The 22479-nt window shown below is 40.7% G+C and overlaps 1 protein-coding gene across 1 annotated transcript in view; it reads right to left on the reverse strand.

The window, feature by feature from the left end:
* Positions 1 to 2503: 2503 nt before the first annotated feature.
* The window catches only part of GIGYF2 (GRB10 interacting GYF protein 2), a 67898-nt gene continuing 47922 nt past the window's right edge, over positions 2504 to 22479 (reverse strand). The window contains exons 13-27 of the mRNA XM_009573462.1: positions 21124 to 21290; positions 20629 to 20717; positions 19488 to 19595; positions 18837 to 18934; positions 18233 to 18333; positions 17263 to 17424; positions 12263 to 12421; positions 10813 to 11049; positions 10075 to 10197; positions 9245 to 9448; positions 8912 to 9117; positions 8449 to 8603; positions 6957 to 7126; positions 6418 to 6565; positions 2504 to 4264 (exon numbers count right to left, since the gene is read on the reverse strand). Of these exons, the coding sequence (XP_009571757.1) occupies positions 4197 to 4264; positions 6418 to 6565; positions 6957 to 7126; positions 8449 to 8603; positions 8912 to 9117; positions 9245 to 9448; positions 10075 to 10197; positions 10813 to 11049; positions 12263 to 12421; positions 17263 to 17424; positions 18233 to 18333; positions 18837 to 18934; positions 19488 to 19595; positions 20629 to 20717; positions 21124 to 21290 (2195 nt within the window). The 3' untranslated portion in view covers positions 2504 to 4196. The remainder of the gene's footprint in view (positions 4265 to 6417; positions 6566 to 6956; positions 7127 to 8448; positions 8604 to 8911; positions 9118 to 9244; positions 9449 to 10074; positions 10198 to 10812; positions 11050 to 12262; positions 12422 to 17262; positions 17425 to 18232; positions 18334 to 18836; positions 18935 to 19487; positions 19596 to 20628; positions 20718 to 21123; positions 21291 to 22479) is intronic.

The following is a 22479-nucleotide window of genomic DNA, read 5'->3' on the forward strand; positions in this document are numbered from 1 at the left end:
CAACTTGGAAATTTCACTGGTACAATAAAAACTTTGTCCGGTCAGGTAAAAAACCAAAATTTCTTTCACAACAGCAAGTGGACAGAGAGAGTGCAAAGCCCAGCCGAGACTCCCTCTCTCCGACTTCTAGAGCACACCTCCTCCTGAAGGCAGCTCCACCCTCTGAAAGTTGTGCCTAAAACCCCATAGGCAGCAGAGCCGTTAGGCATCCGTCACCCTGCCAGGCCGGCGCACACATGAGCAGTTGTTGGCAAGCCCTTCCCAGAGGACACGGGGATGCTCCTGGAATGCCTTCCCCTCCAGCCGGCCATCCCGCGGCACGGGAAATAACACAGGAGCCATTGGGGCAGCTAACCCCGAAACCAAGGAGGCTGCTCGAGGGCTTTGCTCTCTCCTCAATGTGCAGGGCGGCGGTGGTCTTTCCAGGGTGGGCACAGCGAAAGAACAAGGGCCTCAATCTTTTGAGGCTAAAATGCTCTGAAACAGAGCCAGAGCGGCTCCGTGGCATCCTTGTTTTCTGGGTGTAATACTTACAGAGGAGGACTAGGAGCCGTGTGTGGTCTCTGCTGGCAGAACTGCCTGTTAAAATCTGGTAGGTCCTCCAGGAGAGTCGCCTTTGTCAGGCAAGGCCAGCATCCTCCTCGGATCTGAACTGCACAGACACTACCTGCTTCTGCAACCCTCTGCCACCCTCTCCCTCCCCTCCAAGAGGGCTCGGGAAAAGTTCACAGCAGAGAGAACTGAGGTTTGTTTCAAATCACATTTGCACCAATAGACTTGGGAAAGGATGAAGTGTATAAAAAGAGGAACACTCCAGCTTATTGTCAGAGGACAGAAGAAACTCATTAGGATTTTTTTAAGTTGATAAGAGGATGAAATACTTCCAAGTTTCCGTCCAGAAAAAGATGTAATAAAGTACATAAACACCCCCAATGTCAGTGCTTTATGCTCTGAAAATATGACACAAGTACTTTTGTCTTAAATTTCAGATTCAGATTTTTCTGCTAAGAGATCTCTTTGCTTTTTGGGCTTTCTCCGACAGGTTCTCAGATACAGTTCAGTGTCCTTTTACATCATTCTGCTTGCTGCAGTTCTTTGCAGAAATGCCTGGCTGCGAGGGGAAGCAGGAAAAACAAAGAGGACTGAGCACTGTCCCTGCAGCAAAACGAGGAGTTAGGAAGTAACCTGGTGAAATGTGCTCAAAAGAAACCTCAGACATCTCTAACATCAAATTCAACATCAACTGTCAACCTTGGATCCACGGCCCATTAGCTTTCCAGGTTCATGTTCTGTCTGAAAAGGAGCTGGAAGTGCATAAATATATATCCACCAGCAGACACAAAGCTGTAGCTCCTATTTTTCCCATCCCTACTGATACAAGAGACCTTTGCTAGAGAAACAGGCCCTGTTTGTCACAGAAGGCGACAGGGCAGTCACCTGAGCATACAATCTGAACACGCCAGCATCTTACCTTTGTACTAAATACAGAAGCCAGAATATTAAAATATTAGGAGCAAGATCTTCCCCACTGGTCCATTATCTACAAATTCTGAGAAGCCAAGCAAGGTCCTCAGGGTTCAACAAATTATTGCACATTTTCCCTGCTTGCATTTCTGCATTTTCATTTAGCAATCGGTGAATTGTTCCTTTCCTGCTCCCCAGCCGAGCTGGAAATTAACAGGCTTTTGCTTATTTGTTACACAGTATAGAGTAGTCCAAAATTAGCTTGTAGAAATTAGATCATACCATTAAAAAATAGAAAGTACTTATGAACCAGACACCTTATATGCTAAAAAAAAAGATATTAAAACAAAGTCAAATTATCAGCCTAAATATGTACTGTTCTCTCCAAGACATCAGCTAACATAATGCAAAGCTACTGTAGTTCTTTACTGACTTCATATTCTTTGTGACCATGTGAATGGTAGAAGGATATTTATCATCATTTATCATCAACTTTTACTGGGATTTTCCACACAAAAACAAGCAGCAAGTAGAAAAAAAGGAAAACAAGATTTTGCTAAACAAGGGAAGCCTACAAGGTATCCATGTGGACTTTACGCTGAGAGGAGAAATAAAACCTCTCATTTAGGGAAGGGAACTGGAGTGGGTGGGGTGGTTACCGACCAGCAAAAAAAAGGCTCCATGGCTGAATGTTTGTAGTAACAGAAAACCAGCCATGGCTTGATCTCTCCTGCATAAACAACATAAGCGTGAATGCACGTGTTGCTGTGCAGAAAAGGGGGGAAATTAAAGCTTTCTTGTCAGAATTTTCCAATCTCAACTTACTGGTGTTTATTTGAACTCTAAAATTATCAAGTAGAAAAAACCCACCAGTATTCCTCACCAGGGAAGAAATAAAGCAGCAGTTGTTGTTCCACATCCTGTGTATTTGCTTGTTGTTTCTTGACGAAAACTGATGAGAGTCGAGTTTTGGGTCAGTTTTAGCACCAGGAATTATCTCAAAACTCAGCTTCGACAAAAGCAAGCAGAAAGGTTTCTCTCAGATATAATACAACCAGGTTTTATTTAAGTTCTCTCTTTCCCCCCCCCACACTGGCAAAAGTTCAGAGGGAGTTTAAAGTTTTGTAAACATTTTAACTACCCCTCTTCCCCCTTTTATGAATTTACAAAGCAAAGGAGACAGGGAGACCAGATTTGCAACAGTTCCAAGTCTCTCCATGCTATTGGATCCAAAAACTATATACAAGTCTGCAGCAGTCTCTGTATAGTTACTGTACATGTTTGGGGGCAGGGGGAAGAGAGAGGAGGAGGAGGGGAAGGTGACCCCAAAAAATGAATAAACCAAACGAAATAAAATCCAAAGCCAAACTGCTCTTGAGCAACTCGAACTGTTTTCTTTAGGCAGTGATGACAGAAAGACAGACACCTTTATATAACTCCACCAAAACTGTAGCGTATCTCCCTTGGCAGGTTATAGCCCTCTGGGAATGGGAGATGGGACCAGGGGGTTGAAACTAAGTGCATTTGGCAGTTTTCGTTTTCTTTCTTTTGTGGTGTGTGCATGTGGGTGGGTGGAGAAGGGAAGGTGGTGTTAATCTTTCGGTGAGAGAGGAAGGTTATGATTCCATAAATACTTAAACACTATGGATCCCAGTGAAGGTGTGTGAAGTAGTTTAAGGTGTAGAAGATAAGCAGGGCCGTCATTGCACATAGCTTCGCCCTCCACAGTCTCTCTTCATGACAAAAGGGCATCTCTGCTCGTTAACCTAAGCACTGCTTGAAATGACAACTAGCTAAGACTGCTGGGGTATATATCTGAAAGCCAGTGTTCACCCTCACCAAAGACTAAAGATCCACACGGTAAAGATCCTACTGTCTCTTAAACGAGACAAATTTGCAGGAAAAGAGCTCAAAATAAACTGGTCCTAACCCTCCGAAGGTAGCATTTAAGGGATAAATTCAACCTGAACGAAGAGATGCCACCCCCTTTTTTTCCCCAGAGTAGAAATCCCCACTTGTCCAGGAAGGCTGGCGTACAGCGACAGGGAATTCCACCAACTTCAGCATCACCACCTAATGAAGACAGACTCGAGCTTTCCCTCCAAAAATAATGTGCTGAGAAGGGCTGGCGGGGGGTGTGCAACTTCAAACCAACCCAAGCTAAACTGCGCCCGCCACCACCCCTCTCCTGCTGTTGCCAGTTCTAAGGTTAGCTTATGAATGCAACTCCTGGCCTGGGAGAGCACCTCTTGCCCTGATGGAGCGCGGAAGTCAGTATCTGTGTGGCATTTTGGTTTTGACCAACATCTGTTAACCACAAACTCTCTCTCTCTCTCCATGACTGCACGTGTTGGATGTGGTAAGAGTAACCAGGAGAGGGAAGCAATGGTTTGCAGAATCCCAATTGATTTTTTTTCCAGGTATGTCAGCAGAAGAAATCACAGCACAGTGAAAGCTTGCTGCCCAAATCAGCCTTGTTGTGAATGAATCCTACCTCCCACCCTCCCAGGACTCTGAACAAAGTCCACTCGACTCTAGGCTGACAGTAGGAACAACGCCTGTGCAGTCCTGGGCAGAAAGGGTTTGCTGGGGCTAGAGGAAGCAGCCTGAGATGATTGATTCTGTGATTCACTGCAAGGCGAAGGAGAAGAACGCATGGTGGAGAGTACTGTGTCCAAAACGGAGAATCCATGGTTAACAGATGCAGGAAAAGCCAGTTGATTTGCACATGCTCAGTAGTCTTCCAAAGTCTCTATTTCTCCCATATTGAGCCGCTCTGATGAGGCATTCACTGAAAACCCTGTAAGCCAAAAAGGACTCGTGTTAAAAATCTGGATGTGGTATATTGTATTTGATGCAATACATCTGTCACATGCAGTAGCATGTGTAAGATAAAGTGAGTAACACATATCAAATAAAAACTCAGGCTAGAGATATAATTACCCAAACTGTTTGGTTTTTTCCTTAATAAATCAAAGATAATCAATTGTATATTTAGGTAAGTATCACTCAGTCTTTAAAAACAGATCAGCAGAAGACTGGTTTCAACTTTCATTTAAAAGATGTCATCTGCAGAGCTAGTACAAGGCACAGTGGCGATGTGGCTCAGCAACCTCTTGGAAGGGAGCACATTTGAGTCAACTGGTACTTGGAAGTGCCTGTCAACACTACTTACATGGTCCAAGAGGCAAAAAGACAATTTTGTGAACTCTGAATCCAGGTGTGGAATCATGCTCAACGCTGCAAGGGGTGTGTGCAATTCCACCCCTTACTTTCAAGTCTAAATAACATGTGCCTATGAAACCTAGTGGCAATTCCATGTATTTCCATGCTTTTTTACAATCTTCTATCTCAGGAGTACAACATGAAAATGTACAAAGTTATATAGGGCTATGCAGGTGGCTCAAGATGCACCTAAACTTCTACCCAGCGTTTTAATCGTAAGTGCTGAGGACATGATGCACATGAGAAAAGTGTGAGAAAAAAGCAAAAACATATTCTACAAGGAAAAAATCCAATATATCATATGCAACTTTCCTACTGAAATACAATTTTACGGTTGTACCAACCCCATATGGAGAATGAGAAATAGGAAAGTTTTCCTGTGTAAGGCTACTAAACGCAAACCTGACATTTTGTTGTCTTGAGACTGCTATGTAGGCTTGCTCTGTGCTAGAAAACAAACCGCTTTTCACAGCCATTATCTTCAACAGATAAAAAATGCTCTGTTCGGCAGGTTTAAGCAAATTGTTCTGGCTCCCTCTCGTGGCAGTATGTTTCCTAAAAGGTTTTGGAATTATTTTGTAATGGAGTGTACTGATTTTTAAGAAACTGCACGTGCTAGTTCTTTTACAGCTGCAACTTCTTAATTGTATTTAGTGATTTCTTCTTCACATTACATGAGCAGGTTTTTAAATTATTCAACTGAAGACCCAGATCAGACTCACTGGATTGGCATCTAGGGGTGGCATAAGTCAGGATTCCACTGAAGAGTTCAGTATACTTCAATGCAGAAATCACTGATTTAATTGAAGAGTACTGATTTTTTTGAGAACAAAAAGGGAAGATAAAAAACACAGGCAGGGCTCTGCTAGAGCCTTAAAAAAGCAGTGACTTCCAGGTGGTTAATACCAGGCTGCTTTATATGAGTATGAGCTAAGCAGCACCAGCACAACAAATACTGGCCCAGTGTGGTACCCTAGTTTCTTTTTTATCACACACAGCACAAATGTGAACACATTTATTCTACAAGAATACTACAGCGATGCATCACATCCCACAATGCTCACTACTCATGTACTTACACAATGCCCTTGTTATCTTAAAGGCCACTTTAAAAAAACCTTTCATCAATGATATAGGGGCTGGTTAACTACCATCCTCACATAAAAATTAAGATAGAGGAAAAGGAAAAAACAAAAGGACTACTAATGATGCCATCATCTCCACTGCCTCCAACTGAAAACTTGTGACCACTTTTCAAATTTTTTTTCCCGTAAGATCTTTGACATCTTTTCTGACTAGGGTGGTTAGCTCATGTAAAAAGGAGGAGGGAATAACGGCAAGCCTCAAGAAGCTGTTCCTCATGAAGAAACAGAAAATGTGCTTTTCTTAAAAGAATGAGTTAGCATTAATTAAATAAAACACGCATAGGTCAATTCAAAAGAGGAAAGGCAGTTTAACTGACATCCCTGAACTACTTAAAGTTTTCCAGGTAATAACCAAGGTATTGAAGAGGCCTTTTTGTGAGGGAGAGTTCGACAAAAATTTTCCATGAAACTGATACAGAGTTTTTAAAATCATTAAATAATAATACTAAAACAAGTTCTAAAGACGCTTTGACAACTACCTTTTCTGCTCAAATTCAATATTCCCATTTAAGGTTAACAAGAATTCTACACTCCACAAGGCTTTTCCCAAATTAAACATTGATTTCTAAAAATTAAAACTGACCTAACAAGCTGGGATCTGCACGAACCATTTTCTGTTTCTTCTTTTTCTTCCCACTCTGCACAGCCTCGAAATTGGATTGCTGGTTGTTGCTCTGATTGGTCTGAAAGACCGAATGTAGCGAACTGTGGTTCATCCCCCACACTGAATCCTAGAAAACAAAGCAAGTACACAATTATAAAGTGCAATTAAGTTTGGTTTATTTATATTGAAAACATTCAGAGAGCCCAAAGCACTTTCTACATCACGTGTGGCAGCACTAGCCACTGATGCATCCATCCAACACACCTACCTCATCTTTCTAAAGCATATCCTGGATCAGCATGCTAAGACACTATTTGATCTACAGTTGGTCTCAAGCATTGGTAACAAAGGAAACTTGATTCTGCAGTAAATATTTGAAATCTGCTTTATTCTCTTGCATTTCACATGACCTGTAAAATCCTGCTCATCCTCCTATCGATCCACCAGAAATCCAGAGACTCTTCAGACTCAAATATAGTCTCTATACACTCCTAAGGACCGTAGCGAGTAAGATTTACCTGTTGCTGCTGCTGTTGCCGCTGCTGACTGGCTTTCTGTTTGGCACGGCGCTCAAGAAACTGCTTGGCAAACTCCTTGGCTTCAGGAGTATCTCCAAGATAAGCTCTGATGTAATCATGGACCTCATAGGGAGACTCTACTTCCTTCAGGAAAGAAACAAACGTGGGAACTGCAAGAAGAAGGTAGACCATGAGGGAATGCATGTTGATGCACAAACGTGCATGCAATAAACACAAATTTTGGATTTCTGTTTCAAATATTTGCTGATCTAGTAGCCATGGCAAACAGCTTGCCCTTTTAAGTTCCCTGCAGTAAAGCCCTACGATGCAATGCTTCATCTATTCTACAGTCAAGGCAAGGATAAGAAAGCCAGCTAATATGATGAGAAAGAAAAATAAACTGACAATCCTAAGAGTACGTTAGCCCATCAGCTTTAGCCACTGCCAGCTTTAAAGCTCCAATTTAATGCCAGGCCCAAATGGAAAATATTCGCCTCAGAGCTGTCATCAGTACAGTCTCTTTTTGGCTGAAGCACAACAGACCACACTCCACGGTGGCTGACCTGACCTGCAAGCACCTGAAGTTCAACAGCTGGCTCACTTGCAAGCCTTCTTTAACATTTTCTTTCCTACAGAATACCTTTGTTGCATTGAATTTTTTAACATGGAGAAGGGCAAAGCAAATCACAAGCCAGGAAGACACCGGGACAACAGGCTGCCACCTGTGGCACAAAGTACCCTTGGAAGCATGGAAGCTCACTGTGGATGCATGACCCACCATGGCACTGCAAAGCCATAGCCTCTCCTCAGACACCAGAGGCAGCTAGTTAGTATATCACAGATGGGGCCAACAAGTTACTTCTAGTATCTCTCCTCTAAGAGGAGGGAAGCTGTGGCACTGCAGTCGTACAAGGTGTGATCCTGGCTCTTGGGGCAGCACTGGTTCCTCATTCATGCTCAAGGGTCCCACAGAACCACAACTTTGCAGCGTGCAGATGCTGGAGCCCAAGGATTTGCACAGGTCCCCACTGAAGACAGCAGGAAGCCTGCAGTGTTTTGCTACAAGCAGGTGTCAGTTTGTGATCTCGGACTGGGAGTTCCTCTATGTGCCCTCCAGCAGAATTAGTAACAACCAAAAAAATGCTTTGCACAGGGGCATATGATAATTTGGCCTGCACTTAAAAGTGAACTGGATCCTCATCCATCTGCTTGATAAAGCTTCCACGACCACCAGAAATCCTCAGCAGAGCTCTGGGTGGCAGACTTTAAAACTGTTTCCAATTCCCACTGATTTGCTATAGTTTGCCCAACAAAAACCATGGAGAAGATGATGAAGCCGGTTCTTTGGACCACTATTTAATGACGCCATTTTGCTGACTGCATTAAAAACATTACTTTGATGTCATTACTTTCCCTCAGAACTATCTGGTCAGGAAACAAACTGGATATTGTTTCTCACAGTGCATCATTTACATTCTTCCCCACCTCTTACCATCTAAGTTGTTGGCTGTGTTGAGTGCATGAAGCATCTGTTCGCACCACTGAGTGAATCCATCCTGGGCTTTATTGACCCCCTGGAACAATTTCAACAGCTTTTCCTCTTCTTCCACCTTCTTGTTTTGTCTACTTGTAATACCTACAGATTTACTGAGATAAAGAAAACACAAATAATAAATTATAAATCACCAGACTTATCAACTACAGTGTAGTATACAGTGCAGTGTTACAAGACTCACTAGTTTACAAGATGCAAACACTGTTTAAGAACCAACTAATTTTCCAAGTAGATGACAAAATTAATTGTGAATGGACACCTATTAGCTATTTTTGTGGTCAAAACAGATCCTGAGTGACACAGAAAAAAAAATGAAAACACATGAAGATGTTATAACTGCTAAGTGATCATCTCAGGAGTGGTAGCCTTTCTTTGCAAAAGCTCCCTCCCCAATTCCTACCTGAGGCTGGCATTGCTTTTGTTTTTATTGGTCGAGTTACGAGGTCCCACTTCCTTCACTGCATCATCCCAGAAACCCATGTTTGAGTTTTTGGTATCAGCATTACTCCAGATGCTACTGACTAGGTCAGATGCCCACTGGTTGCTGGGATTAGTGTTTAGGGAGCCCCACACTGAATTCCCAATGCTGGTGTGCAGGTTAGAGTGCTGTTGAAACATAACAAAGAGATCCTGGTTATTAGCACCAGACCTGGCAGAACAGTAATGAACAGACACGGAGAACTGTCATGTACTGTTTCCCTCTACACACTGATTAGGTAAATACCGTACATACCGTAGTATTTCTGACTCTGTTCGGCTGCTGGTGCTGCTGTTGCTGCTGTTTCTGCATCTGCCTTGCCTCTTCCTGCTGTATCTCCAGCAGGGACTTGGTGGTGCCTGTTGGTTTGGTGACATTACCCCAGCCTGACAATTTTTGCTGCTGTTGCTGCTGCTGTTGCTGGAGGGCCTTCATTAGTTCACGCTGCTGACGCCTTTGCTGTTGCATGCAAGACAAAAGTGCTTGTGCGTACTTTCAGAAGATCATTACTATTCAAAAGTCTAGCTGGGAACCTGGTTTTAAACTGATTTTGCTCTCTTCTGGAGGAGTCTGGCTGACCTATTAATTTTTGAGCCATTTACAGTTCCTCCAAAAAGGGAGACACTAACTAACTAGTAAATACAAATTGCTCATTAGCCTAGGACAGAGTAAGTTTGGCTAATCATGATTACAGCCAGCTAAGCATTTGGGGTCTTGGAGGAATACTTTCTCTCCTACCACCACTTGCCCCTCCACCCCTTAAAATGCCCTGGTCTTGTGCATATCTGCAAACAAATTACAGTATAGATGTGAAATAATTTTATATTGTTTTGTGAACATATTATACTCTTAGGGTTAAAAGGGTACAGTTTCCCCTCCTCTCAGATATTTATATTAAGAAGCTATGAAAACCTTCAAACAAGTACTTATTGAACCTATTTTTGAAAAATAGGATTTCACCTGAGTGATGCTATTTCAAGAAAACATTCTTCAACCTCACTATTCCTTCTAATCACTTAATTGACAGTTAAGCAGTCACACAGTTGAGTCCACTCTAACACGTTACACTCTGTTAGTGTTTTTACCTCTTCTCGAAGCTGCCGTTCTCGTTCTTCTTCTAACTTTTGGATTTCTGCCAATGACAGTGTGGTCTGGGATTGGCAAGCTCCTGAATTTGACTGCTGACCCCATGTTGAAGATGAAGGGAGCTGGGCCAAAAAACCACATCATTAGGAATTACAAAACGTTTTATAGAATACTGCTGAAGTATAATCATGAAAAATCAGCATAAGCCCACAGCACAGGGGAAAAGGAAGGCCACCTTTAAACTTTAACAAAACACTGGGAAGTATAAAATGGTATAATTAAGTATTAAAAAGTATGCTCAAAGTATAAATTGTATGTTTCTTTGAATTGCCCTCTGATGTATCATAGTGTCAAAGATGCAGTGTATCAAGAATAAGGTAACACATAACTGCCTGAAAAATAGCAATCAATTTTGATTTCAAAAACTTTAGAAACTCCAAGCTTTAGAAACTTTGTACTGGCCCTCGCTCATTGCAGCAGAATAAACATCTGTACTCATCTGTGAATCCCCTTCTAGTACGCTTCTATCGACTGAACCTTTTTCTTTTGTGCTTTGCAACTTACCTTCCTCTTGTTTCTCCCATCACTTTCAAAGTCAACTATTTACCCTCTTTCCTCTCCAGATAGTTCATCCCTCCCTGCTCTGTTCAAGTGAGCCTATACAATGCTGAATCCAGCTATGGTTTTACTTACTACACTGAACTGAAGGAGGAAGTTAAACTGTAAAAACATGTTACCTTCATTTGTGCAAGTTGCTGCTGTTGCTGCTGTTGTTGCAGCCGCCGTAAAGCCTCCTGCTGCTGCTGCCTCTGTCTCATTATTTCCTTCTGGCGCTGGAGTTCCAGCTCCTTGCGCTTTCGCTCTTCTTCTTCGAGCCGCTGTCTGGCTGCCTCTTCTTCCATGCGTAGCCGACTTTCTTCAAGTCGCCGTTGAGCTTCCTCCTCTTCACGTGCCCACTTGGCAGCCTCCTCTTCCTTCCCAGGACACAAAGACAAGTAAAGTCTAAGTAGACTTAGAAAATCTAAATTAATTCTACTCTGTGGTATTGAGATCCTGACAGAACAGAGAGAGACCTTTATAGCTGTAATCTGTGCTGTTTAGGTTGTTCATCCACCTTTACATTTCTCAGACAAGAAAGCCCATAATATATCTATATCCCCTCAAATTATAAGTTCCCCATTGCTCCACCAAGGGACTTGGAAGAGAATGACATCTCCCTAGTTCAGATCAGCTAATTTCACACCACTTTCCTTCTAGGAGTTATGCACCTTTCAAGTCTGAGCTTCTATCTGCTTGTACTACTCACAGTCAAGCACTGCTATACTTTCAGTGGAATAAAACTTGACAGGAATAAAGGGAAAAGAGGTGTTGACATGAAAGAAGAAAACAGATGACAAAGATGGTGTGTTTACTGTTGTTACTGAACACTAGAGTTGCAAAGGAAAGATGCTTCTGCTAACAAAAGATATGACTCTGTGGTGGGACAGAAATGGTGATGAATGTCCTATAAGGGAGGGCCCTGAAAAAGTATTTTTAAATAATAACTGGCAATTCTGAAATGGACCTGGAAGTTAATGTGAAGCCAATCCTGTTTAAAGATTAGTTTGATTTAGTGACTGCGACAGTATCAATTAGGGGGCTAGAAGCTCAAGCTCCCCAATATGGACTTCTAAAGCTGACCCCAAGGGAAAAAAAACTGTTAATAGTAAGACAAGAAAAGGGAAGAAAAAAGCTGAAACTTTGATAGCGGGTATAGTCTTGGCATAGTACAGAAAGACTGGCAAAAACTGATCATCTCAGATGACATTAAAGAAAACAATTCTATAGTAAAGGCTCAGAGAGTGACAAATCAAAACAAATTATTATTCTGGTACTGTACTCTGCCTTTCTTTTGAAGAAAGGAGTAGAAGTACCATGCTGCAAAGCCATTCTTAAGGTTCAAACATGAAGGAAGACACTCATTCAACACAAATCTCTTTTCGAAAGGGCAGATCAGATTCTGATTATTTCGTCTGAAATCAGGATACAGGTAAACAACCTATTTTTCATTCACTTGATACTGCCTACAAGCTTTGCCTTCCTCCACCAAAACTGATGGTCTCTCAGGCATGGATGCAAGTTTCAAAGCTTGTTCATTCTGGCAGCCTCCACAATTAAACATAATAGGTTCCTTTTGCCATTTTTCACCTGTTTACGAATTAACTCCTCTCGCTGCCGTCTTTCCTCCTCTTCTCTCCTTCTCTCTTCCAATCTTCTAAGTGCTTCCTCCTGTTGTTGCCGCTCCTCTTCCTCCCGCTGCCGCCTTAGTGCAATTTCCTGCTCTCGTTGTCGCCTCAGGGCTTCCTCCTGGAGTTGGGAACAAAACGTCCATCTATAAATGCCATTTTATTGATGAACCGCATCAGAACACAGACTACAACATGGTCTGGCCAGATAAATGGCCTCAAGAAAAGCTCCTTAGCTCCAAGCTAAGCGCTACCAAAACAACTATATTAAACACCACAGACCCACATGTTAACAAGTTTTTTGATGCAATGTGCATCTCATACATAAATGAATTATTTTAATTTAAAAAACCACATTAAATCATTGCCTATGTTTGGTTTTAAAAAGAATGGTGTTGAGAATGAAAACAAAGGGTGAGACTTCTCTTTCCAATATGTACTAACTGTACTTGAACATATATATTTTAATGTGCAGGTTTCGATAATTCCTTTTTTTGGGTGTCAGCTATAAGTTGGAAGCTTCTCCTACTTAGAGGATTTTTCTAAACACTGACTACTCAAGTGCACTACAAAACTCAAACCACATCTCCAGACACCAGAAATAAGCTTAAGAAGCTCAGTGCACTTAAGGACACTGTAAGTCCCAGAGATGTGGAATTTCATGAAAGGGCTTTGACTGGGCTATTCCTATACTATTTAAATATCTTGGGTGACAAAAGGTCTCTTGAGGGCTTTTATTTTGGGCTATCCCTAAATTATTTAAATAGCTTCCAATAAATTATGTTTTGCTTTCCAAGTAGCAAAATTATTAACTGAAAAATAGACATCAGCACCCTTTCCTACTGCTCTGAAGAGCAATATAAACACTTTTCCATTCTGCTACTTGGTTTTTGGAGGCATAGGGCACAACCAGCCTTCTGCTGGCCTCCTGGATATTTTTAAACAGGAGTGCATCTGTGCAACTTTTCCCCTAGTTCTGACTTTCCCTTGCATAAAATAGCCTTGCTTTTTGCTGCCTTTTCTGACCTCTGAAGTCCAGCAAATGTGTTAAAGCCACCCTGCTTTTCATCCCTCCTATTCTTCTCTCCACTTTCTGACTTATCCTACCAGCTCAACCCAAAGATCCTACTTTTTGGACAAGAACTTTTTTTAAGCTTTCATAAATACATTTTCCTTTTGAACAATCAGAACTGTGCAATTGTACTCTTACAAGTTTTTTTATAAGCAATACATTATTCGCTGGATGAAGGGACACTAATTGTGCAGCATGGATATAAATTTTGAACTCTTGTAAATCAAGGGAGTTAATTCTGAAATGTAACCCTTTTACTAAATCTGACACCAAACCTTCATATACACACAGCACAGATAAACTGCTACACAGTTCACTGAACAACTGGACCAGGTTTCTCTCTGACAATGGCTAACTTCAGATGTCTACAATATAACTGTCCAGTAGACAGAACATTTTTTATAAGCAATCCTATGGCACTGAAGAGCTGCTGGCTGCAAGCCAAGAAGTAATTCATATTCCTGTATATCACTTAAGTGGCTTAGTGCTAAGTGTAAGTGCTATAAGTGTTAAGTTTTTCTTCCACTAGCTGGACATAAAACAGTAGCCTGTGAATAATCTTCTCATTAATCAAGTCCTTGATTTGTCATATTCATAAAAGCTTCAAGCACAACACACACCACCTAGACCATTTTGTTACTTGGGCCTGTAACTGAATTAATTGGACACATGCAGTCAAGTCACAATAATCAAGTGTCCCCAATACAAGTGCTGAGAAATTTCTGCTTGTTGTTTCTTTTGCTGAAAAGTCTACTGAGGAGGCTGGAGGTGTGCCAGTCTGTTTTGTTTGACTAGAGACCACAGACCAGGATCTCAGCTCAGGATGCCTAGCCGCCAGCCAGGCTGGGGGGATGTTCGGCACTAGTCATTGGCATAACACATAGTACCTGAGAGAGATGAACAAAGTCACCAAGTCCTCTTATATGACAGCAGTTCATCGACATCTATGCCCTACTTTACCTTTGGGAAATGAGGCTAGAATTGCCATTAATAAAACTGTAGGGATCTCCTTCTTGCTTAGGCGTGCCAGGAGAGACACTGTTGAATGACAGCAGTTAAAAAAAAAAAGACTTGTCTCCCCTAGAGAACTAAAGATGAACAGTGTTGTACCAACATGAGGAAAAAAATCTACAAGATTATGAAAAGCTGGGAACCACACGGCTGATGTAATTCTTTTTTCCTACTCTTCACAGCTATAGAAAAGGTTGTCTTAATATTTACTTCTGTATCTTCTTATTATTCAATGTTTTTGTTTGAGCATGTGACCAAAAACATTCAAAGCTCTCCAGCTTTCTGCCACTGACTTGTATGGGAAACAGACTCATGCCTTTGGCTCTTACTGCTCCCATATTCATGGCTTCCTGCTCCAAGAGAATCCCAGCATTCTTTAGCATCTTTTCTAATAATTGTTTTCAAGCACACATATCTTGTTGTACAGACAACTTATTTCAGACTGTTTAAAACATCTATAATATTGCAGAAAATCCTGAAGTAGCAAGCCTCATTTCAGTAGACTCCAGATTCTTAAATAAAATATTATAGAACTTTTGCAGTTAGTAACACCTGCAATTCTGCTTGTCTATGTTACCAGGGCTTACAAATCTTTTAGTTTTGTGGATCTCATCTTTGAACCAGGTACTTTAAAGGGAGCACTAAAGATATAATTCAGAGAAAACAATTATTAGCTAATTACTAAACTTCAAATTTTGTTCCTGAAAGCAATCAATCATTACAAAACAATAAATATCAGACCAGAAACAAAGAAAAAATACAGGAGCTACACAAGCTGGGCATTACTGTTTGCAATTCTACAGTGCAAGTAATTGACGAAAACTATGAACAGAACTGGATTCAACATTTGGTATGACATTTCATCCTACAGAATTGAATTTCTATTAGTTATTTTTTTTTTTTTATTTAGAATTCACCATCAACAGCATATTTACTAACCTTATATACTAGTCTTTTATGCAGTATTACATCAAAAGCCTTCCTGAAGTCCAGGCAGATTAAGTCTACTGCTTCACCCCTCTCAGCTCTCACTGTCATCTCCTCAAAAGAAGTTAATCAAATTTGTTAAGCATCATCTCCTCTGTATAAAGCCATGCTAATAAATCAGTTCATCCCTGATTCTAAAATGCCTTCCAGTACAGAAGTCAGATTCAAATATGAGACCAGTTTTTTGTTTGTGTTTTTTTTTTTAAATACAGAATACAATATTATTTTCTCTTTCCAGAGAAGTGCTTAAACTCTTTTGTTACCTTTTCAAGACATTACTGCTCAGAATTAAGCATTGTGGCAATTATTCCATTGGTAATGAACTAAGATACTTGCTGTTACTGCTTTTCAACCCATTCTGCTTCCTCCTTGTAAATAATTATTTCCCATGACATCTCAGAAAGGGAGAATCAGATTGTTTACTGTACAAATCCAAAGTGGACAAAACACTTTGGAATTTAATGGACATTTCTAAGAAGTTATACACAGTAGCAAAACTGTTAGTCTGAAATGAAACAACCCAAGTCTATTTCTTTGAAGCCACCATGGGTGAAACACATTGAGTTACCAGGTGATCAGCTGAAAAATTAGTTATTATTAAAACAGATCTAAAGCAACTTAGCTCAAAAGTTAAACTTTTGAGTTATTATTGCTACAGTAAAGCTTGAACTCGAGCATCAAAGGATGCTTTTCCACTGTATACCATAATGACTTGCTGTACACAAAGTAGATATATTAAAGCAAGGAGCCATTTATTTATAGTCTTGATTCTTAAAGATACCATGAAAGCTAACAACATATCATACTGCAGTCTATTAAAAGATATCTTCAGTGATAAAACCCAAACACTGAGTGAATTGAGGTCTATGACTAACTTACAAATAAAACTAAAGATTCTAGAGGCTTCCTCAGAAATGTTTGATCCTTAAACCAGGAAACCTGCTTTACAACTGCTTACCTAAGCACATAGAAAATATTATAAAGGACAAAATTACGTATTACTTTCATTTATTATTCATGTGCTACTTTACAGGGCATTTATTGACTAACTCCTTAGTGAATAAGCTCAACAATGTGCTTGCCCTTATCCTTCACATGCAGAATGAAAACTTTTTCACTGTCTTTCCCTCCCACGACACTTAAAGAACAATTAATTTTTCTTCCATACAGAATTCAGAAGTAAATGCTAGAAAAGTCAAGCTAATAATGTCTCCATTTCACGTTCTTGTAAGATTAAGAACATACTACAACTCCTACATTCATTCTCCTACTGCAACACAGATCACGCCATTCATTTTAACAAATCTGCTTGTCCAAACTACGTCCCTTCCTTTCCCAAATATCAACTCAAGAAGATAAAGCTGACAGATCCTACGACATAACCCAGATAATAATTTATTCAAAAAAATTGTTTACTAAGTTAAAAAAACAAACAGGGAAAAAATAAGCTAGATGTTACATCACTTTTTTTCCACTATAGCCCTCTACATTTTATTCAAGCTCCAGTCTACTCCAGAACATACCCTTGTCAAAACACTAGACTGCGTAAATGGTGAATAAAGATTAAACATACAATAACAGGCAACTAACTAAAGTCTAATATTGACACTAAAAAGTTGGGAGAGAATATTCCACTCTGAATAAAGCCTCTCGGCTCACAAGCAGGAACCTATCTTGAAGTGAACCATCAAAGCCCATTTCTCAGACTGTAATTTGGGCTCTTAAACTTAAAATCAAGAACAGAAGAATCATTTCATATACTCACATGAAAAAATATTAGAACTGTCTTCATACACATCTACCAAAGATTAATTAGACCCCACAGGATTCTTAAAGTGAGTTTTATAAAGTATTAAAATTAATTAGAGATGAACTACGTTGACGAAACTCACTTGCTTCCTGCGGGCCAGTTCTTCTTCTTCCCGTCGTTTCCTCTCATCTTCCTGCTGCCTCCTAAGTAGCTCTTCTTGTTGCCTCCGAAGCTCCTCCTGCCTTTTCCTCTCCTCTTCCTCTCGTTTGGCCCTCATTTCCACTTCTCTCCTCTCTTGCTCTAGCTACAATTCACATAAAACTATACTCAGATGCAGGTAACGTATTCCTACACCATTTCTTAGGGCAACTCTGCTGAGATTATAGTAACAACATAACAGATGAAGCCTCTGACAGATGCTCTCCCTTAATTGTAACTTTACCTATCAGCTGGCTGCCTACTGGGGTCAGATTCCTGAAACAGTCTAGAACAATTTCTGACAGTTTCTGTTCTGTAACGAACACCAGTTCTCTAGTCAGTCTTTCTACATCAGCTCCTTAAAATAACCTCTGACTTCAGAAGCTAGTAGCGAGTTGCTTTGCAGTCATCATAAAATAATCAGTTTCAGGAAATGTACAGAATCATACAGGTTCAAACTTACAAAAATAATTTAATACTAGAGTAAGTGTGAAACAAGCCTGACAAACAGGACTCTTACGATTTCCCAAACCAATTCTGGTGAAAAGATGCAAGGATTAAGAGAACGACTACCTGCTCCTATCAGGGTTTGGCATGACAGCTCATGATGATCACATTTTAAAACACAGGTGGCTAGTGAAGAGTTTTTAATCACAAGTGTAAAAAATACAACCACTACTTTAGAGGTCAGTAGTACCTCCACAGCAATGGTTTCCAAACAGCAGTCCACAAGGATTTCGTAACTGGTTTCTATAACCCGTATTCTCTTTATGGTGTTTTCCATGAAAATCTAATCAAAATCGTACAGAGCGGCCTGAAGATTGAAAAGCTAGTAGTCTTCCATTGGCTCAAGAAACACAGTTACATTGCAGAACAGCAATCCCAACCTCTTACAGTACAAAACAGTTTCTGACCTTTGCAGCTTTGGCCTTCTCGAGCTGCTGAAGTTGTTCTAGAGCTGGTCCCTGAGCTGCAGTATCAATGGGGAGATCCCAGACACTGCTTCCTTCCCAGACTAGATAGTGAAGAAAACAAACATTGACAAGTAAAAATAAGCACATCAACAAAAAAAAAACTGAAAGGGGAAAATCTTGTGTATGCAGTCACTGTATTTTATGAACTAAAGTCACGGCAATACATTAATCTTAGTCAGTAGAGGGCCACTTTATCTTCCTGTAGAGCAAGGCTTGGCCGTTACTGAAGCAAGGCTGGGTTTCCTACAAAATTCTACACAAGAACCAGCTATTCAAAGTCCTCCCGTGAGAGCAGAACACCTTTATAATATAACACTCAATACCTTTGGACCAAGACTCCCTATAACCATAGGAAAAGTTACCATATTCTTCACAGCTCTCAAATGGAATTTAAACTGCAAGGCAAAGTAGCCTGAACCACTTAGAAAATACTGATGCAGAAATAATTTCCCCTAGCGTCAAAAAGGGAGCGATCATCTCAAAGATGTTGGCTCTTAATCCATGAACTTTTCTCAACGTATCTGACACATGCTAAGCATCTTACCTGTAGGTTGTGAAGCTGACTGAAGCTCCCATATTGAGCCAGTGTCCGGCACTGACACAGACCTTGTAACAGGTGGCATCATGTTCTGTTCAGATATTCTGTAATACCAACAGGAAGAGTCAACTTCCAGCGAGAGGAGTGCTCTGAACACGCGTGAGATTCAGTAACTTGTAACATACTCCTTTCCTTCCACACCTCTATTTAAAACAAAAATATGATGTGGACAATACTACTTGCTTGCAGAGTTCTTGCTCATCTCATCCCTGCTGCCAAGTCAAGGGCTAAGCCAGCTACTGCTACAGTTTTGCATTTGCTGCTTATAGGCTAGTTTGAGGAACAAGCATCTAGTATTGCAGAACTCAATTGGCAATTCTGCTGTTACCAGCACAACAGATCTGTCAAAAAGGTATGATTTCAACCATAAGATTTTCCTCCTCATTCTCATAAACATTCTCTGAGGGGAAGGCTACATACATAAAGAAGTATTTGACATCCTACAACTGTTTCACATTCACACAATATTTAAAATATGTAATGCTCAAATATGAGCAAACTTGCATAGGATCGACCACTGACAAGACTGTAATTATCATTATATACAAGTCAGAGTATAGGAAGAATGGTATTCAATTCAAGTCTGGGCTAACTCACCTCATCTTCAGGGCCTGGAACTGTTGCAAGAGAATAGCGAGCTGCTGCTGCTGCTGGGATGAGAGGGCTGCCTTTTGCTGCTGAGCCAGCACCTGTGCATATTGTTGTCTTCAAAAGAGAAGCAGAGAATCACTGGTATTTGTTCACTTGCTTATTTATATAATGCCCAAGTTGCAGAAGTTGTGCACAGATTCATTCTCCTGGACTAATGCCCACTGACCTATATAACGTACACCCCAAATACTAAAGGAAACCACAGGATGGGGCCTTGAAAAGAATCAAAATACAATACAACAAACTGGCCCACACGAGCAGAACCAAAATTCTCTTCACCCTCAACCATGTCAACTGGTTATTGCTGTCCAATGTTACTCTTGTGAGCTGTGCAACACTAATTCCCTTTTTCTATAAATTACATACAGATTGTTCAAATTAATCTGGCTTTGATGACTGCCCACCTATACAAATCAATCTCTTCCCCAGTATGTCAAGACATCCCCTAGTACAGGGGCAGGCTCCTCCCTTATCAAATCATCAGCTTCAGTCAGTATTCAAATCATCAATATTCAAAAATCATCATCATGGCACATGCCTTCAGGACCACTTGAACAAGTAGTCTATCTGATTGCTTCCTTTTCCCCAAGCTCCTATAAACCAAGTTGTTAGGAACTGGCCAGAACTGAACAACTGACAACTTTGGCAAAAACGGACGACAAACTGCTTTCTGCAGGAGTTACCTTCCCTGATCTTCAAAAACCTGAGCAAGCAGACCAAAAATAAGTTCTGCCTTCTCCATCTCCAGTTCAAAAGACATGTAGCCTTCCAAAACATCCAAACTGCATTACAAGGATAGCTGGGATTCAGTTAGACTGTAACAACTACCTATATAGCAGGTCTCACCAAAGTAGCTATGCATGACACCAAAAAAGACTGAAAAGCGTGCCTGAAATAGTCACACATTGTCCTAATCCTGTAGACTATGGAGCCTCTGGTGTTTGTGGAAGGCGGCTATTGCTGTTGGAGGTGAAGCACTCCCAGCCCCATCGCCCAATGGAAACAATGACAAGAAGCTGAACCCAGATGATTAAAAATGCAGAGCAGAACACAGCCACTGGAAGATCTCTGGAACTGGCAGCCTTACTGTATTAAAAGATGCTGATACTGGAGGTGCTGCATTTGGATCAGGGCCAACTCTTGTTGTCTAGTCAGCCGCTCTTGGTCCAGCTCACCCTATGTTTAGGAATAAAACATTCTATTTTAATAACATATGTAGTAACAGCAGTAGTATACTGCAAATGCAAGCAATGTAAAAGTTTCATTTTGAACCAAAAAGACAAAGAAAATAGAAAAATACCCAGACAGAGATCAACATTTACAAAAAAAGCCTATAGTATGGTGAATGTGAAATACACAGCATTTGTCTGTATCACAGGACCAAGCCTTCCAGCCACAGACATGGCAAAACAAGTATTTTTAAATTGAGTGTCTTTTCTCCTCTTAAAAAGGTAATTTAACACAGGGTTCAACTTTGGTACTTGGAACACCTGCAATTCCAAGACAGAGCAGTTGACACGTAAATAATTCAACTTCCATTTGCTACAGGACTATTTGAATACTGTAACTGTCACATAATTACCAGATGTGGAAGTGGTGCTGGACCTGGAGTGAAGGGAACCCTGCCCCACATTTTCATGATGTCTCCCAGCGGCTGGAAAGTCTCATCACAGGCTCTCTTAACCAACAGTGACATAGTGAAGTATCCAGCCTGGAACCACTCTGCCATCTCCTGATTACTGAAAGGACCTGAAATAACACCAACCAATACACATGGAGGGGAAGGGGAAGTAAGGTCAAGTTGAGCATACCAGAAACAAAGAGCATGGTGCTTGTTACAAGTAACACAGCACCTAGCGTTCCTGTTCGTCTCATCCACTCTGGACAGAGAGTGCATTCAAGGTTGGAGTATCAATGTACATATCTAGATCTTTAGAGTGGGTACAGCATTCCCTCAGATAGTCTTTATTGAAAAGTGCACGACTGCTTTTACCATGCATTGGAGGGAGACGAGTCGGCTCTAAGATGAAAGCCAAGCAGACACAGTGGTAGGGAGCTCGGTCCAACTAATGCACATCCTGCCTTCCAGCAAAGCTCACTACTTCAGGCTCAGCATCAGGCTGACAACAGTTGCAATTTCCAGTTTGGACCTCAGCAGTATCCACTAAGCTGACAGCGCTAACAGCACAAGCGCTACTTTCCCCATATATACTGCACAGATAATTAAACAATCTTAGCCTGTTTCAACTCTTGCCTTCAAATCAGAGGAATTCATATTTTTTATAAAAGTTTTGCTTCTGGAACTTAGCAGATGAGCAGATCCACCCCTGAGTGCATGATTACATTTTTTAAGACAATGAGGAAACCAGTTTCTTTTCCTTTCTCAAAAAGCTACACCACTTCTCTTCCTCTTTTTCCTGAGAAAGATTTCAGTCATTCCCTTCGAAGGAGGACTCCTATACTAATTTTACATATCCAAATGGACACAAAGCCAGTATAAAAAAAAAGGTTATTTAACAGAGTAAGAACCACATAAATGCAATTTTTGCAACATCATCTTCTGAAAAGCAAGAATGTTCAGTAATTCTTGCTTTCTCTGTAGAAGTATCTTTAGAAGGTAATTCCTCCCAGAAAACATGAAACCACAAGAGGTATCGCAAGAAAAAATTATGTGGGAGTCTTTACTTCTGGAGGTCACATTCAAGGAAGTACTCACTCCAATGAAAAACTGTTAGACCGTCACTGAGCAATAAACACCCAGCAGCAACTAACATACAGTTTGACGCACGCTGAGCAAATAAAAACACTTTATGGTTAATATCCTTTAAACTTAAAGGGGTGAGAAGAAAACCCTAAAGATGTGTAATACCCACAGGCAAGCGACTGGCACAGATCCCACAAATAACACCCCCACAAATCCTATCAAGAGTTCATAGCT

Source organism: Fulmarus glacialis, unplaced genomic scaffold (genome assembly GCF_000690835.1).
Source record: "Fulmarus glacialis isolate BGI_N327 unplaced genomic scaffold, ASM69083v1 scaffold21232, whole genome shotgun sequence".
Classification (NCBI taxonomy): domain Eukaryota; kingdom Metazoa; phylum Chordata; class Aves; order Procellariiformes; family Procellariidae; genus Fulmarus; species Fulmarus glacialis.